General features: G+C 40.9%; 1 protein-coding gene across 2 annotated transcripts; it reads left to right on the forward strand.

Moving 5' to 3' along the window:
* The first annotated feature begins 1,400 nt into the window (after positions 1-1,400).
* Positions 1,401-17,388, forward strand: LOC114479352 (uncharacterized). Of its 2 annotated transcripts, XM_028473012.1 has the most exons (7): positions 1,401-1,550; positions 6,319-6,955; positions 11,325-11,637; positions 12,290-12,477; positions 12,551-12,699; positions 12,872-13,088; positions 17,333-17,388. In XM_028473012.1, the coding sequence occupies exons 1-3, from the start codon at positions 1,473-1,475 to the stop codon at positions 11,456-11,458; spliced, it is 849 nt and encodes a 282-aa protein (XP_028328813.1). In that variant the 5' UTR covers positions 1,401-1,472; the 3' UTR covers positions 11,459-11,637; positions 12,290-12,477; positions 12,551-12,699; positions 12,872-13,088; positions 17,333-17,388. The 2 variants fall into 2 exon arrangements, with proteins under 2 accessions (XP_028328813.1, XP_028328814.1); XM_028473013.1 differs by lacking the exons at positions 12,290-12,477; positions 12,551-12,699; positions 12,872-13,088; positions 17,333-17,388 and having other exon boundaries at positions 11,293-11,417.
* Positions 17,389-17,396: the final 8 nt, after the last annotated feature.

A 17,396-nucleotide genomic window follows, 5' to 3' on the forward strand; every position in this document is an offset into this window, starting at 1 on the left:
ACAAAAGCTGGACAGAGTTCAAGCAAAAGCCTTAAGAGTGTGCAGTGGAGCTTTTAGAACCACACCCATACCTGCACTGTTGGTTGAAATGGGGGAAACATCTTTAAAAATTAGAAGGCAGAAGCTGGGGCTCCAGTACTGGGCCAGACTAGCAGGACTGCAGCATAAATCTGCGGCCAACTGCATCTTGGAGGATTGTTGGGAGTTTACAAAAAGGGAGGGAAAAGCGCATTTTCTGAGACATATTTGTCAGCTGGCTGGTAACGTGGGTTTGGAGAATGGGAGTGTTGCTGAGTTAATGTGGTCCCCTGTCCCATTCTGGCTTTTGCCAGAGCCGGACGTTCAATTGGGCATGCTGGGGCTGGATAAGAGTTTTGTTTGTGGCCAAGTAAATGAATTTGTGGCTCTAAATAAAGAAACGGCCTGTCACATTTTTACAGATGGGTCTAAGGATCCGAGATCAGGAAAAGCCGGTCTTGGAGTCTACATTATGAATTATGAAATTGGGAAAAGTATGCGTGTATCTGATTATGTATCTGTGTTCACGACTGAGTTGTTAGCCATTAGGTGGGCTTTAGATTGGATTGAACGAAATAAACCTGAGATGTCGTATATATATTCGGATTCCATGGCTGCCTTGCAGGCAATTTCTGACCATCCCTCCGGGGCTAGGATAAATACTGTGGTAGAGATTTTGTGTTGCCTTCACCGGATAGAGTTGATGGGGTCTAGTATTGTTTTTTTCCTGGATCCCATCTCATGCAGGTATTGTGGGGAATGAAGCTGCTGATAGGCTAGCAAAGAAGGCTCTTCTCGAGACAGAAATTGAATATGTGGTCCGATTGGGGAAGGCTGAGTGTGTCAGTGTTTTCAAAGCTACTGTGTATCAGCAATGGCAAAGGGAGTGGGAGAATGAGTCTAGAGGGAGGCATTATTTTAAGTGTCAACCTTGTGTGCAGGGCACTAGACTCCTGTGGGCAACTTGCCGATCAAATCAAGTTAAGATAACCAGATTAAGACTGGGGCATTGTGGACTAGCTGCATATTTAAATCGAATAGGCAAACATCCGGATGGATTATGTCAGTGTGGTCAACTTGAGACTATTTCCCACGTTCTATTGGCCTGTGGATGTTATTCTGTTGAAAGGGGAACGTTATTTAAAGAACTTTCAACTCTTGGGCTGACAGTGTTTTCAATAAAGTCAATATTTGCATCAAGAACAGAGTCGATTTTAATAGATAAGGCAGTCGTGAGATATCTCCAATCTTCCAACCTCTATTTGAGAATCTAAAATGGAGTGACTCTAAGTGAACAGAAGAGGGCAGCATTACGCTTCTTTTAGTGTACAGCCTGCCGGAAACCATTAGAAGAAGAAGAAGGTCCACCAGTGTCCAGCAGAGGGCGCTCCCACCGCTGCTAACCGGAAACAGCAGGATGAGCGCTACTGCTACTGCTACTGCTGTGTGGAGGAATGAAGCCGCTGTCCGCTGACACTTCCCCCGCTCGACCCGCACTCACTGCGGCCTCAGGAGTTTCACAGAGTCATGAGGTGTGTGTGTGTGTGTGTGTGTGTGTGTGTGTGTGTGTGTGTGTGTGTGTGTGTGTGTGTGTGTGCGTGTGCGTGTGCGTGTGCGTGTGCGCGTGCGCGCGTGCGTGTGTGTGTGTGTGTGTGTGTGTGCGCGCGCGCGCGTGCGCGTGCGTCGCTGACAGAAGGACAGGCTAAAGGCTAACAGATCAGCTGCTGGTAGCATGTGTCTCTGTTAGCTTAACTGTTAGCTTCTCTGTTCGCTGCTAGGAAACATAACCTTTACTTGTCAGTCACACAGTGAGGCTTGTCATTAGTGACGTTAGCGGCTCACTTTGAACACTTATTCATCACCCATAAACGCTTAGTGTGAAGCTAATGTAAGAGAGAAAAGCCCTACCAGTGATAGTCAGTCAGACTCTCACTGTAAGGACACTGGTCTGTTACCAGTTCAACACCTCATTATTGGGCCTTAGGCTTCAGTTTCATCACCGTTCCTTGTTTAAATGACTTCACTCACTATTAAACATGAGCTGATAACAGCTAATCAGGGCTAATAGAGTCACTCTGTTTATGACTGTAACACTCTCAGTGATATTCTGGGAAGTGGACTACCACTAGTAGTTTACATGTAGATTACACTGCAGTGGTTCTCAACCTTTTCAGGCTGTGACCCCCAAAATAAAGGTCCCAGAGATTGGGGACCCCCACTGTAGCTGAAGGTGGTTGAACACAGACATGAACATTGAAGAACAGGGCCATCTATAGAGGGGTTTCACCAACGACACATTCTGGGCAGTAACCCCGATGGGCTCCTCATAATATGTTATAGATGCAAATCATACAGGGAAGGACTTGGAAAGTTATGGTTTATTGGTGGTCCAGATTCATACCAGTAGACTCCCTGTTCTTGGATCAATGACGACCCAGAGAATCTTCCGTCTATTGTGTATCCTGATATGATCAACTACCTGGTTTTCATTCTAACCCAATCTGCGTCATCCTTTTGATAAAGGTCAGACCTTTAACCTGGAATACAATGACAAATACAGCACATTAGGTGTAAAAATGTCAAAAAGTGTCAATATTAGGGTTGTGCATTGCCAAGAATCTGACGATACAATTCATGATTTGCATGTCACGATACGATAGGGCTGGGCAGTATATTGAGAGTCTTGATATATCGAGATTTCTATTTTGCCGATATATATTTAATAACTTATTTTGTATTAAAACACTCTTGTTAGAAGTTGCTGCTTTCTCTACTTCTCAGAACAGCATGAAAAGCAAAGTTAGATGATCACTGTGTGCATCCTAACTAGGGCTGGGAGATATGACCTTTTGTTAATTATCTCGATATTTTCAAGCTATATTGCGAAATACAATTTATATCTCGATATTTTGCCCTTGCCTTGAGATTATGCTTTGATGCATACAATCGAACCAGAATGGCAATACTCAATATACATCTATATTGATGTTTTCTCTGTGATGTTATTGGGGTTTCTCCTTTATATAGCATAGCGTACCATACTATTATTCAAAGTGGCAGACATAATGTATAAACGGTTACTACTAATAACACGCACACAAAAACACGCGAGCTGTAATGATCGTCTACTGAGGACTGTACCTTTAAGGGAGCCATGGTAACGTAAGGTTAGAGTTGAGTCAGACGTGTCTACTTCCTGATTAATACTGAGCGCATGGACGGAGTTTATTGTTACTTTTCTGAAACGACATAAGCAGTGTTTGATCTTCCCCTGCTTACAATAAACGTGCAGCGTGACGGTAACCAGTTGTTTTCAGTCCTGATGATAATGTTATCGACCCGCGGTTACCTCTGGATTTCTACAGTGCGTGCGCACACACACACACACACACACACACAGTGTTTTACTGAGCATTATGCCTGTCATAGACTTTCTTATTATGGGGAGTGGGGACCATATCTTTAGCGATATGCTAAGCCACAGCTTGGTAATATCGTGCCACTTTTCATCAGTGCGAGGGAGGCGGAGCAAAGTGGCTGTGTTTGACAGAGACATGGACACAGGAGAGGCAGAGGAGAAATTACTTGCAGCCAATGAACATAAATATATTGCTATTTTGAACGCTAAATGAACTATATCGATATAAACGATATTGTCCCATGTGATATCGTGCTTATAAATATATCGATGTAAGTTAAAATATTGATATATCGCCCAGCATTAATCCTACTACACTACAGAACTCACTCACACGTACTGTCCCTTAGAGGAGAAAAAGCCAGAAGTGGAACAGCCATTTTTTAATAAATGTCTGTGTGGCATTTTGTATCAGCAAATTTAATTCAGAATTGTTTTTCTGGTAAAAATGTTTTTGAATTAAAATAATCAAGATTTATATCGTATATCACAATTTTCAGAAAAAATATCGAGAGATGACTTTTGGTCCATATCGTCCATCCCGCCAATACGATATATCCCAAGACTAAACAATATGATATATATTGCAATATCAATAATTACAAATTTCACCTTTACAAGTACAAAATTTTATGAAATACAATGTATTTAATTTTTTATATTCTTGTGAGAACAAGTAAATGGTAACAAGAAAAAGTAAATGGTACAAGTTTAACTTTTGCTTTGACAACAGATTCTGATTGTGTTAAGTTCTTAAATTATTTTTAGAAAGTAACCACATACATCTATAAAAGTGCCCAGTATGTTTTATGAAAATAAAGCTCAATCAACTTCCAGGTAAAATGCATTGAGGAGTCAGGTAGTTTAACAAGGTCTGATGGTGCGTTCACTGAGTGAACGGGCGTTTACATGCTATGCTTATGTTAGCGCAAATACTGGTAAATGCTATTTGTTTCGTTGAAAAACATGAATAAAAAAAATCGATTTGGAGATGATACGATAATTGCGTGGTGAAATATCACAATATATTGTCAGATTTTTTTTCTTACACCCTTAGTCAATAATGGCAGAAATTGGGGGATAATTTAATAAGTAGGAACAATTACTTTAAACTGGCTAATAATGGGCATGACCAATTGTGAATGTATTGAAATTGGCAAAAATAAGAATGAAATATTGCCACAAGTGGCGATAAACGGCTCTCGCCTTTGTTGCGCTGCCATTGCCGCGCGATCTCCAGTGATTATAAGCTTGTCAGTGAAACACCCTTGAAGGAGTGCGTTAAAATAGGTTTGCCCCATATTAAATTGTCTTCACCCTGCAGGGGGTGCTAACGCAGCAATGTTTGTTTATCACATTGAGCTGGTATAGGGATGAGAGTTTAACAACTGAGTCACATTTGATGCACTTTGTATGTTCAAATGGGAGCAATAAAAAAAAAAAATTAGGCCAAGATTCACGGCTCCGCCCTTCAAACATCGTAAAAGTTATCAAAAATCCATGGCTAACTTTTGATTGTCCCACTTCTCTAGATGATCTCCAGCAACTTTAAGCCCTGTCGGTGAAACTCCCTAGGAAAAGTGTGCTAAGATGGGATATTTGTCTCATTTTAAATTATCTTCACTCTGTAGGGGATGCTAACGTGCCATTTTTCCACGTTGAGCTGGTTTAGGGCCGGGGGTTTAACAGCTGATTCACATTTGATGCACATCGGAGTTTGAATATGCAAATGGGAGCATTTTCCAAAAGTTGAATATTTTGTCATTTTTGCCCAAAATTCACAGCTCTGCCCTTCAAACACCGTAAAAGTTGTCAAAAATCCATGGATGACTTTTGGTGTCCCACTTCTCTAGATGATTGCCAGCGATTTTGAACCCCATCAGTGGAACGCGCTAGGAGAAATGCGTTAAAATACAACGTGAGCAAAAGTAGCAAGTTTCAGTATTCAATTCAAGATTCTGGACTTCTTGTGTATTTTTTGGCGTGGTCTTAATAATATTTTTTTACTTGTCTTGTCATGGTTTACTTCTGTGTCAATTTTCATGATTCTACGATGAATTCATTGTTTTGGCAATTCCTATCTCGTAATGCATTTTTGGTATATTTGGGGGCGCTGGTGCGTCAAATTTTTGCATTTTTGAAATCGGAAATAGCCAGAAATTAGAGAAGCACGCAAATGAATTTTGTTTGAATTTTTGAGACTCTACATAATGGTTCAGTGGGTGAAAAGTAGGTGAGTTGGTTCCGACACCGGGAAAGAAAGAAGAAAGAATAATATTCCAGCACAATAACAGTGTTCCCCCCTTTTTGAGTGCCATGAACTATACATTTTCGGAAAGCACAGAGGCATGCCTACGACATTAAAAGGGTGGTACCTAATCACTGACAGGCACGTGGCGTTCGCATTGGCTCCGCCCCTTCTCTCGTAGTGTGGCTACTATGAGAGCAAGAGGCCCTTCGCCAGCTCGTGGTGCTCGGGCCTAAATATGGTTAAGAGTTTAAAAGTGACAATAATGGGTCAACATATGTGACATTAAAGTGAAAAAGTTAAAAAAAAAAATGGGCAGAAAAGGAATTGAAATTTGATGGAAAAGTGTCAGAAATGGGAGTGATGTAACAAAATTGCATTAATAGGAGAAAAAAGTGATGAAAATAGGTTAAAATATGCCAAGTTTGGTTTGCAGAAAAAGGGAAAAAAAAAGTGCTCAAATTGTTCAGAAAATATTCTTAGTTTCTTGAAGGCTGCTGGCAACCCACTTTCAGTGTCTCACGACCACAAATGGGGTCCTGACCTTAAAGTTGAGAACCTCTGCACTACAGGACTCCTCGTCCCACAATGCAATGCGTGACCTGCTGAGCTCCTACTCTTCCTGTCTCCGTAGGATTGTTGCGTTGGTCCACTGGGGGTGAAAACAGGAAGAAGGGCGGGGCTGGCGCTGATGGAGGCGCAGCACCTATCGCACCATCACCTCCCAGCCCCGCCACCCCCTGTGTACCCACTGTACCAGGGACGCCCCGAGGCGCACAGAGGAGCCTCCTTTCACCACCACTACCACCCCCACCTTGCCCCGCCCACTCTACTTCCTCATTTCCAGCACCATGCCCCCTTCCATTCGTATGGAGGAGGCTCCCTGGGTGCAGGCTCCGCCCCTGCCACCAGCGAGAAGAAGACATGGAACTTCATTCACGAGAAAATGAGCTACGACACGTTCTTCACCATGAAGTGCCTGATCGAGCGCTCGCGGCAGCCGGACGAAGTGCTGCGGTGGGTCACCCAGAACCCGGCCAAGATCTCCCACAATCACTACCCTGTGGTGCTGCAGAAGATTGGACAGCTGCTGCAGGCCACGCCCCCGCCCAGGCCCACCGGGAGCGAAGCGGATGGCGAGATGGAGGGAGACGTGCGACAAATCCTCCAGCACCAGGACTTCCAGACGCTCTGCGACGCCATCGTCAGCGACTGCGCCAAGTTTGACAACTTCAGCATTGTCAACTGCCTCTACGCCGTAGCCACGCTCGGTAAGTGGCCCCCGTGTAGTGCCTAGGTGCCAGGGTTGGGCTCAATTATAATTGTAATTGTTTAATTGATCATTAATTACATTAATATCGTAATTATAACTATAATTGAAAACATCTGTTGCTGTTGTAATCATAATTGAATTGTAATAGAGTTCAGATAATTGACTTTGTAATTGTAATTGGCATAAACATTATATAAAACTAAACTACCAATGCTGTGCAATTAATCAGAATTTGATTACGATTTCAATTGTTACACAACGATTAAAAAAAACAAAAAAAAACAATAGATAAAAAATATATATATATTTTTAAAATTAGAAATATATTTTATTTGCTAAATAAAACAAACTTCCACGATTTAGGATATCTACAAAGAATAAAGCTTGGCAAACACGAGAAGAAACAATTACTAATACTAACTTTGCGTTGTTTAAGTTTTAATTGTTTATTACTTCTGTAGCAGTGAGACACGCCCACAGCGCACATTGCTGAAGTAAAGTGTGCGTTCACACCGAATACGACTGAAGTGACTAGATTACATTCAAATTAATGTAAATGACACGACCTCAAGTTATCTCCCTTCAAGCGACGTGACTTGTGTGATTGGAGCGACTAGGTCAAACACAACCTCGTTGCTTAAAGTTAAAAAATTTGAACTTTTCAAGCGACTTCAAGTGACAACTCCCCCGTCCTTCACTGTCTGTAGAGCCAAGGCAGCAGCCCCTCCCTCCCGCTACTGTGCAGACAGCTGCTGCAGAGGGCTGTACTACACTTCCTCCTTTTATCGGCGCAAAATACAAGCGGTTAACTTCTTGAATAATCCTACATTCTGAGTGAACTCATCCTTTAGTAACTCCGTGAGTTGATCATTTAAACCATAAAAGCGGAGCTGTCTGTGATAAGTGCTGTAAACATATGACTGGAGAAGAAGTGATCAGCCCCCCCCCCCTCTCTCCCCTGTCACTGGCTCTAAACACACACACCCCCCACACACACACACACATTGTTCCCTGGTTGTTGCATCACTGGAGCGATTAAATGATGGAGTGACCAAAAAGCACCACTATGTTCAAGCAACTCATCACGGGCGATTGAAGTGACTGCAGTCGCTACAGTCACGGTAGGTGTGAACGCATCTTAACAAAGCGCTGTCTTCTCAACTACTACATACAATACACAGCACACACAGCCCATAGGCACATAGCACACACAGCCCATAGGCACACAGCACATACAGTAGCACACACAGCCCATAGGCACACAGCACACACAGCCCATAGGCACACAGCACACACAGCCCATAGGCACATAGCACACACAGCAACTCACTCACAACTGTCCCTGCTCACACAAACCAGGAAGACACACACAGCAGCAAGAAGTACATGCACGTCCACGCAGAGACAGATGGGAATACACACGCGATGTGTCTGTATACACACATAGCTTGACGAGCCCTTTGATTAGACCAGAATCAACTCTTTATAGAAAGAAAGATCAATTCTCACTGAGGGCTGAGATAGGAGGAAAACTAGTCCCTCCTCCCAGCTTTTATAGGAGGGGCAGGGCCAACAGTGACAGTTGGTGATGCACGATGGTCACATTAGCTGGGTTTCCATTGAAGGTTGTTTTTGGCAGGAGCTTCGCAACTGAAATCTCATCCCGTGAGACTTCGCTGCAGGAAGACGGACGCTCCAAACCTACTTATCATTCCTTTGTTTTTTCATGTTTGTGTTTGGCACTAATAACTTTAAAGTATAATGCTTAGAAACTTTCCGGTCTCCTCTTCTGTTTACTCGTATCACGTCATGTTATCTCAGAGAGAAGTGGTCACGTGACCAGCTACGTCACGTTCTGTGGCGTGTATTTGCGGAAAAAGTGTTTCCATAGTGCTTTTGCCATGTTTCTATATAGAAACGTCTGACATTTTTCCTCATGAAAGCTTAAAAACATTTTTACAATATGAGAGTGCTTTTTTTTAAATTCAGGTGTTTCCATTACCAGTTTTTATTTAGATTTTGCGCATTTCCAAGGGTAATGGAAACACAGCTAATGACATATTCTGTCTCAGTCAATAGCAAAAATCAATTGTTATAGCTGGCGTTCAACCCATAGTGACTCTGACATTTTACAACTAAATAGGCAAAATTAAAATACTTTTACTAACTAGGATAAATCAACAGCACTACTTAATACCCAAATACATGTGTATTAAGCAGAAAAAAGTGGATTTAAGGTTTCACTCAACTCCCGATACGATTCGATTCACGATACTGGGTTCACAATACAATTCTCTCACGGTTTATTTTACAAAATGGGACTGTAGTCAAATGATGACTGAAAAATATTCCTTTATTTTTTTTGGAAAATACTGTATTATTTTCCTTTTCTTTTTAATTGTCAAAGAATCTCTTGATAAACTATTCAAAACAATGTAATTTAATACAATAATACAAATGAAGAAGCCTATTCATTTAAATTCTGGTTCTATAGTAAACAATGCAAAACTGCATAATATTTCTTTTTCTTTTTAAAAGTGCAACTGAAAATGTATTTTGTGCCTTAACAATTGGACTTTAAAAAAAAAAAAACAGTCATTGCACTGATTTGTCAGATATTTGCTTGGACCAGCAGATGGCGCTGGTATCCCAGTGGTCGGTTGGCAGCTAATCTAGCAGTGAAGAAGAGATGCTATGCTAGCAGACAAAGCTAATAGAAAAACTTGACTTTTACAGATATTCACGTAATATTGCAGATATTCTTTCGGTGCTAAAGGGGTAGGGAATTATTTATTAACATGTAACATTAACATGTAAGAGTAGAAGGCGGCCAGAAAGAAAGAAGTAGCAGATTCCGCTCGCTGGTACGCCGCTGGACAAGAGAAGGGATAATATATAGCGCCCTCTGCTGTTTAAAAAAAGTACTGCGATTCAATTTTCAAAGTATCGATGTCAATCGTGATGCCTATGAATCGATTTTTAACTGCCTTACGATTAATCGTTACATCCCTACTAAAAACTGTCTGATACATCCGTAGTTAATAATTATTAAAATATGTTTCATATCAAGTTTTCTTACTACCTGTCACGTCTTTTCAGGATCATTTTACCATTTAAAAATATATATAAATCTAGGGGTATAATGACATGAAAAGGCTCAGAAGCCTACACCAAAAATATTAATACCAATATTTTAATTGATTAGGAAGCCTAACAAGATAACCAATAGATGAGAAACTAATTAGATGATAGAATATATTTCTTAGAGCATTTTACAGCTGATTTAAGACATGGGTCAAACTGACCAGTTATAAGAGATACTAACACACGAGGAAGGTTATGTTTTATGTTATTTATTAACACTCAGTAATTGTGATTAATTGAATTTGAAATTTAGTAATTGAGAACTTAATTGTAATTGACTCTTAGTGGTAAAGTATTTGTAATTGGAAAGAATGCTGGTCACTGTAATCATAATTTAGTTGTAATTCATCTCAAACTTTTTTGGGTATTTAACACTTTGAACAAAGGTGAACTTTCAAGCCCCACCTGCAGCCATTACCCCCAAATATTCCTGACAATTAACACATTCTCAAATTTATTAAACTAAAAGCACAAGTAATATCATATTTCATAATGAATTAAAAATCAAAAACGAAATCACTTGCATGAAAAACAAATTTAAAAGTGCAGTAGTCAAAGGAAATGAATTAACATTGTTTGCAATCTGTCACAAAAAGCTAAAGAAAACAAAAAGGAAATTCACTGCACGCATGAAATAAACAGGGAACAAATAACATTGTTTCATAATACAACTAACATATTTCATGAATAATTTAAAATTCAAATCTAATTAACCTCTTTGTAACCAAATGTAAGTGTTAATTAATGACCAATAGTTAATTAGTCAAAAATAGAGGAAATGAAGAAACATTGGCTACAATCTGTGGCAAAAAGTTTAAGAAAACCAAAAAAAAAAAAAAAATTTTCAGTCAATTGAAATAGATATTTTTGCACTTTGGTTCAACGTTAGATTTTGTGCCCATCCATATCTAATGGAGTCTAATAATTGAATCCTCTTTTCATTCCTGCTACATTTTTAACTTCTCATTATTACTTTTTTGTGTGTAGGTGTTTGGTTTAGTTTTATTGATCTCAGAAAGGCATTTGGCATGAAATAGCAGTTTGTCGCGCTCCACCTGCCATACATCTATTCCCCACCAGGGGGGCACGCCACACACTTTGAGAAGCACTGAATGTAATTCAACATGGATAATTGAAGACGCAATTTTAAATGAAAAATGTAATTGATCCCAACCTCGGTGGACGCTAAAGCCCACTGAGCTGCACGTGTTCTCCACACTCAGGTCTACCCAGTGACTCCCAGGTGGTGAAGGTGCTGGAGGCCGAGTCCCAGTCTCGACTGAACCAGTTCAACCAGAAGGATGTTTCCATGGTTTTCAGCTCCAGCATGAAGCTCCACCCCTGCAGCCAGCATTAGCTCACCGAGGCGTGCCTCGCCAGTCTGGAAAAGAATCTGGAGCGAGAGCGCCACCCGCAGACGCTCTTCCTGCTGCTCTCATACTACCGGCTGAAGTGGCAGTTGCTGCAGGAACCAGTAACATCTCAAACATCTGCAAACATCTCGCCTCCCAGTCCGGAGCAGCTGCTCGCCAACAGGTGAGAAACGGGCTCGACGGACAAGATCGTGCTAACATTGGTAACGCTAACAGAGTTCTTACCAGGAATTTATCACAGCGTAGAAGGATTGTGTGGCACACGAGTGAGCGCCGCTGGCACAAGTGTTGTTCCCCTCACCGGGAAAAGTTTTATACTGTAGCTCTCTGACAGCAAAATTTTGAGAAGTAGAGCTAATGTTTTGTTGTTTTTGTGACTGCCTTATTTTAAAGCCAAACATTATTTGTTGACTTGGTGAAGGTTATGATGAATGTAGTTAGAGAGTTACTCATGCTTGGCATAGGTCCTCCCACTAATAAATACTCAGACACTGTATAGACAACAAATAACATTTTATTAAAAAAAAAATATTCTAAGACGTGCTTTTCAAATTGAAATGAGTAAGGGGTTAAAATCACAGTGTAGGGGATCAGAATCACAGCGTAGGGTATTAAAATCACACCGAAGGGGATCAAAATCACAGGGTAGCGTATTAAAATCACAGCCTAGGGTAATAAAATCACAGCCTCGGGTATTAAAATCACACCCTAGGGTATTAAAATCACAACGTAGGGGATCAGATTCACAGAGTATGGGGCCCCTACGCAGAACAGTTTTGGCGAGACTAATTAGCCATGCCTCTTTCTGTCTCCAGGAAGATCTTGCGTCTAGTCAAACACACCCTGGCCAATGTGAGCGGCGTCCGGGACCAGGAGATGGCACTGCTCGACGAGATGCTTGCTGCGTGTTCCAGGGAAGCGAGTAACAAGAGTCTGGAGCTGATCTTCAGCTCACACCTGTTCTACCAGAACCGACAGGAGAAGTTCATCAGCAGTCTGGCAGGTGGGAGGAGCTTCCACTTCTGCTGTAACCAGTGCGTGGCGTCTCATCGTCTTGCTGTGTGTTTCTCTTACAGAGGAGTTGCCTAAAAAGGTGGATTGCATCACCCCGTACACCATGGCTCTCATCGCCAAATACGTTGGTCGCCATCGACTGAGGGAGACGCGTCTGCTCGACACTATCGCAGACTTTGTGGTGAAGAAAGCGTAATACCTGGACAGCAAGGTCAGAGTTCGTTACCATGGTTATCCTTTTAATTCCTCCACCTTTGTGAAAACTCTTCTTCAACTCCTCCTCCTTCTACTCGTCGTCCTCTTTTCTTTTTCTTCTTTTTTCTTTTTCTTCTTCTTCTACTCATTCTTTTTTTTACTACTCTTCCTCCTTTTCTCCTCCATAGGTAATCCAGAAGCTGGTGTTTCCCTTCAGCAGGATGAGCTACCGCCCATCCAATGAGCATCAGTTCTTCACCCGTCTGGAGGAGGTGTTGGAGCTGAAGGCGTTGAGTTCTCCTCTGGCCACGGTCAACATCCTCATGTCTCTGTTCCAGCTGGGTCATTTTCCTGGCCTGGTTCTGCATCGAGTCTTCTCCTCCGCCTTCATCAGCAACGTGACCAGTGAGTGGAGCCTCTCGCTTACAATGTGCCATATGATATCTTTTTTGATGTTGATGACGCATGAAGCTTGCGCACTGTTGAAATGAGCCATTTGGCCCTCAATTTATCCAAGAATGCGCCTAAAAACCTTGTTCTAGTTAAAGTTAAGCATGCTGCCCGAACACCTGAAAAAACGGACCAAGTGAAGTAGGCGATAGTAGCAGCTAACTCTTTATCTACATTTACTGAGCAGGAGATTCACTCATCCTGATTAAAACAAAAGTTACCTATGTAACTACAGTCCTATGAGTTCTGGATGACTGCCAGAGGCAGTACTTTAAGCACTGAATGACACCATGCACAGGTCAAGTAGCTATACCAACAAAGTTGCGTGTGACCCCTGATGACCATGCAGGTCTATATCTTCCAGTGTCATCAGAGGATATGTTCCTTCAGAATCTTCTTGCGAGACACAAGATTCATAGAACACTAGTTACATACGTAACTTTCATTCTGTGTCATACTTCTTGACCGCCAGAGACGGTACTTTAAGCACTGGATGACTCATACCAACATAGTCACGAGGAATCCCCGTGTACTAACGTCATTTTATAGAAGCTGATGGATCTGGTAGCAGGACCACACTCAATGGGTGGGCGTCTGGGATGTGAACTCTGTAGAACCCTGTGAAGGTGCTTGGCGATGCCCAAGAAGCCGCGTCAAAATGGAGGAATTGCCTGTGTCGGGAAAAGATGGGGATGTGAAAGTAAGCATTCTTTAGGTCGATGGACGTAAACCACTCTCCTCTGTCCACAGCATGCAGAAGCTCCACTGTGCTGAGCATATGGAAGGGCATGACCCTTAGGAACCTGTTGAGACCCCGCAGATCTAAAATAGGGCGAAGTCTGCAGTCCTTTTTTGTCACAAGAAAGTACGTTGAGTAGTAACCCCTGGCCTGAGCCACGGGGTCTACTGTACCGATGGCACCCTTGACCAAGAGGGCATACAACTCCTGGTTGAGAGCAAGGGTTTTCACCGGGTCACCTATGATGGTCATCTTGACTCGGCCATGGGCTGGGGGCCGGCGACTGAACTGTAGTCTGTATCCCTGGGCTAAGGTGGAAACTTGCTGAAAATGTATGGATTTGGATTTTGCGTTAATTGTTTTCAGTGGTTTGCATTTGGTTCTTTCCTGTAGCGAGAAGTAAAAAAATAAAATAAAATTGCGAAAATACAGCTCCAACTTTTTAGTAGAGGGGCTTGTGTGGCCATGCTTGTGGCGCTAGCATCGCAAACAGGTGCCTTGTTTTCTTAACGTCCTCGTCTGCGATAATATACTGAAACAAAAAATATGTATATTGTTGTACGAAAAACAGAAATGAAAAATAGTTACTTACCTTAGCCTTTACATGTTTGCACATTGGAGTACTGGAACAGCTCCTTTGACTGAATTCGCCTTTGGTTAAAGAGTCCGTCCTAACCGACTACCAGACTGAATCCCGGGTTGTAAGGGTCCCACTGCGTATGTGCCAATTCAAACTTGAGCTCTGATCTTTTTGGAGTAAATTTTACTCGGGTTTTCATAATGGTTACAATAATTAAAAAAAACAGATTAATACTAAAATTACAGTAATTGTTACAGTTCCTATACAATTCATTATTTTACATAATTAAATCACATATTAGTACACAATTTTAAATGACAAAAGTTAGTAAACACTGAGACCTAATTTTACAAAGTAGGAATTATGTAGTTTTACACAATAAAATTTAGTACACCCAAAAGTCATTTCTTTCAGTGTAGCAGAGGCTGCAGTGCTCTGGTGATCTGGAAACTCTTTCTTGCTTGATTTGCACTGCAACTGAGCTTGTGTTTTTATAAGCCAAAATTACCACAAACAAAGTTGAGAGCTCAGCAGTCTCAGAGTAGTCTCCCTTCTTCTATTGTAGCCAGTGCATCAGTATTATGGGTATACCGGGAATTGCTGAAAAGAGAAATTTGCTGTTTGGAGTGCGAAAAAAAAAGAAGCAATTATTTAATTAATTTTAATTCTTTTACTTGTCACGAAGTGCACAAAGCTCTAAAAACATTAGACCACAGAAAGCCCCCTGGACCTGACTTGATTGAGCCTTACTTTTTAAAGCTGACAGCTGATTTTATAGCAGAGCCACTTTCAATTCTTTTTAATCTTTCAATTAGAAACAAAGATATTCCATCTGTTTGGAAATCAGCTTTTGTGCTCCCTTTATTAAAAGGAGGTGACCCAGCAGTTCTTACCAATTATCGGCCAATTTCAAATTTATGTGTTTTATCAAAAATCCTGGAGTCGCTTGTCTGTGATCAGTTGAAAGAGTTCCTTTATTCTAATGAAATCCTCTCTAAATTGCAATCAGGCTTCAGAAAAAAGCACAGCACTATCACTGCTACTATGAAGGTGATAAATGACATTGCAGCACTTGATAAAAAACAGTTCTGTGCTTCACTCTTTATTGATCTCTCTAAAGCTTTTGACACTGTAGACCATGCTATTTTAAAACGCAGGCTACATCTCATTGGACTGTCAGGGCACACTGTCACTTGGTTTTCAAATTATTTAGAAAACAGGACCCAGTGTATAAAATATGAGGGCCATTGTTCTGAATTTGTTACTGTTCACAAGGGGGTGCCGCAGGGATCTGTTTTGGGGCCCCTCTTATTTATCTTGTACATTAATAATGTCAAACAAAATGTTTCTGATGCTAATATGCATTTTTATGCCGATGATACAATTATTTATTGCTTCGGATCATCTCTTGAACAGGCTGTTATTTATCTGCAGAAAGCCTTTGTTTCTGTCCAGCATTCGCTGATTAATCTAAAACTGGTTCTCAATGCTGAGAAGACCAAGCTAATGTTGTTCTCTAATCATAAGAAGGTGCCTCTAACTCCACCGGTCGTGTCCACTCTTGAAGGAATTGTCATAGAAGTGGTACATGAATATAGATACCTTGGTGTCGTAATTGATGATTCCCTCACTTTTAAACTTTTCATTGACAAACTTGTGAGGAAATTAAAACTTAAATTGGGTTTCTTCTTCCGCAATAAGACATGTTTTTCTTTTGGTGTAAAGAAGCGCCTTGTCTCTGCCACATTCTTATCTGTGTTAGATTATGGTGACCTTTTTTATATGAATGCTTCTTGTACATGTCTTCTGATGGTGGACTCTGTTTATCATTCTGCTCTGAGGTTCATCACAAACTGTAGAGCCATGACACATCACTGTGAGCTGTACTCTCGGGTGGGATGGCCATCCCTGTACACTAGGAGGCAGTGTCATTGGTTTACTTTTATTTATAAGGCTCTTCTTGGATTACTGCCCTCTTACATCTGTACATTACTTACAAAGAGAAGTACGAACACTTATGCGCTGAGATCCAATGATCAGCTGTTGCTCATGGTTCCTTTTGCCCGCACAGAGCTGGGGAAAAAAGCCTTTGTACAAGCAGCTCCTTGTGCTTGGAACATTTTAATGTATTGTAAATGTATTTCTGTTCAGTGTGTTGTAACTTTGCTGCCGCTTGGCCAGGACTCCCTTGAAAAAGAGGTTTTTAATCTCAATGGGATTTTTTTCCTGGTTAAATAAAGGTGAAATTTAAAAAATTAAAAATTAATCGCAATTAACACGTTAAATTGACAGCAGTAAGTCTTTTCTTGGACAAGTTACCAACTCAATAAATAAATCATGTCATCTGCATTAGTAAATTAACAATTGCACTCAGAGAGAACCAGAGTTAATTTTGACAAATTATGATTTAATCCTTTTTTAGTCCTTGTCTATTGACGAAAATGCAACTTAATTTTAGTCAAAATGTAATCATCAGGACTATTTCTGTTAGTCTACTATCAGTTAAGTAAATGACATTAATATTTTAGTTGACTAAATCTGTCACAGATACAGTTGACTAAAATATAAAGCATAGTTTATGCATTATGTAAAGATTTAATAACCGTTGCTCAACCTGATATATGATGGTATTAATGTTTGTAAACACACAGACTGATTTGATGTGATCAATACGTTAGAGTTCTGATTGGATGAAACTCGGTCCAATAATTGAAGAACCAACTCAACATAACTGAGTTATGTCGATTAAAAATCAGTTTAATAAACATAAACCACCTTGGTGGAAGTAATAAAAGCTAATGAAGTGTACTCGGCAGAGGTTTTAATCCTGTCAATGATGTGATGATTATTATAAATAATTTAAATTTCTTTCTCCCACAGACTGAGTTTCTGTGGTCTCTCAGAGAGAAGCTGTGCAGCTCTGTCCTCAGTCCTCAGCTCTCAG

This window comes from Gouania willdenowi, chromosome 17, assembly GCF_900634775.1.
Source record: "Gouania willdenowi chromosome 17, fGouWil2.1, whole genome shotgun sequence".
Lineage (NCBI taxonomy): Eukaryota > Metazoa > Chordata > Actinopteri > Blenniiformes > Gobiesocidae > Gouania > Gouania willdenowi.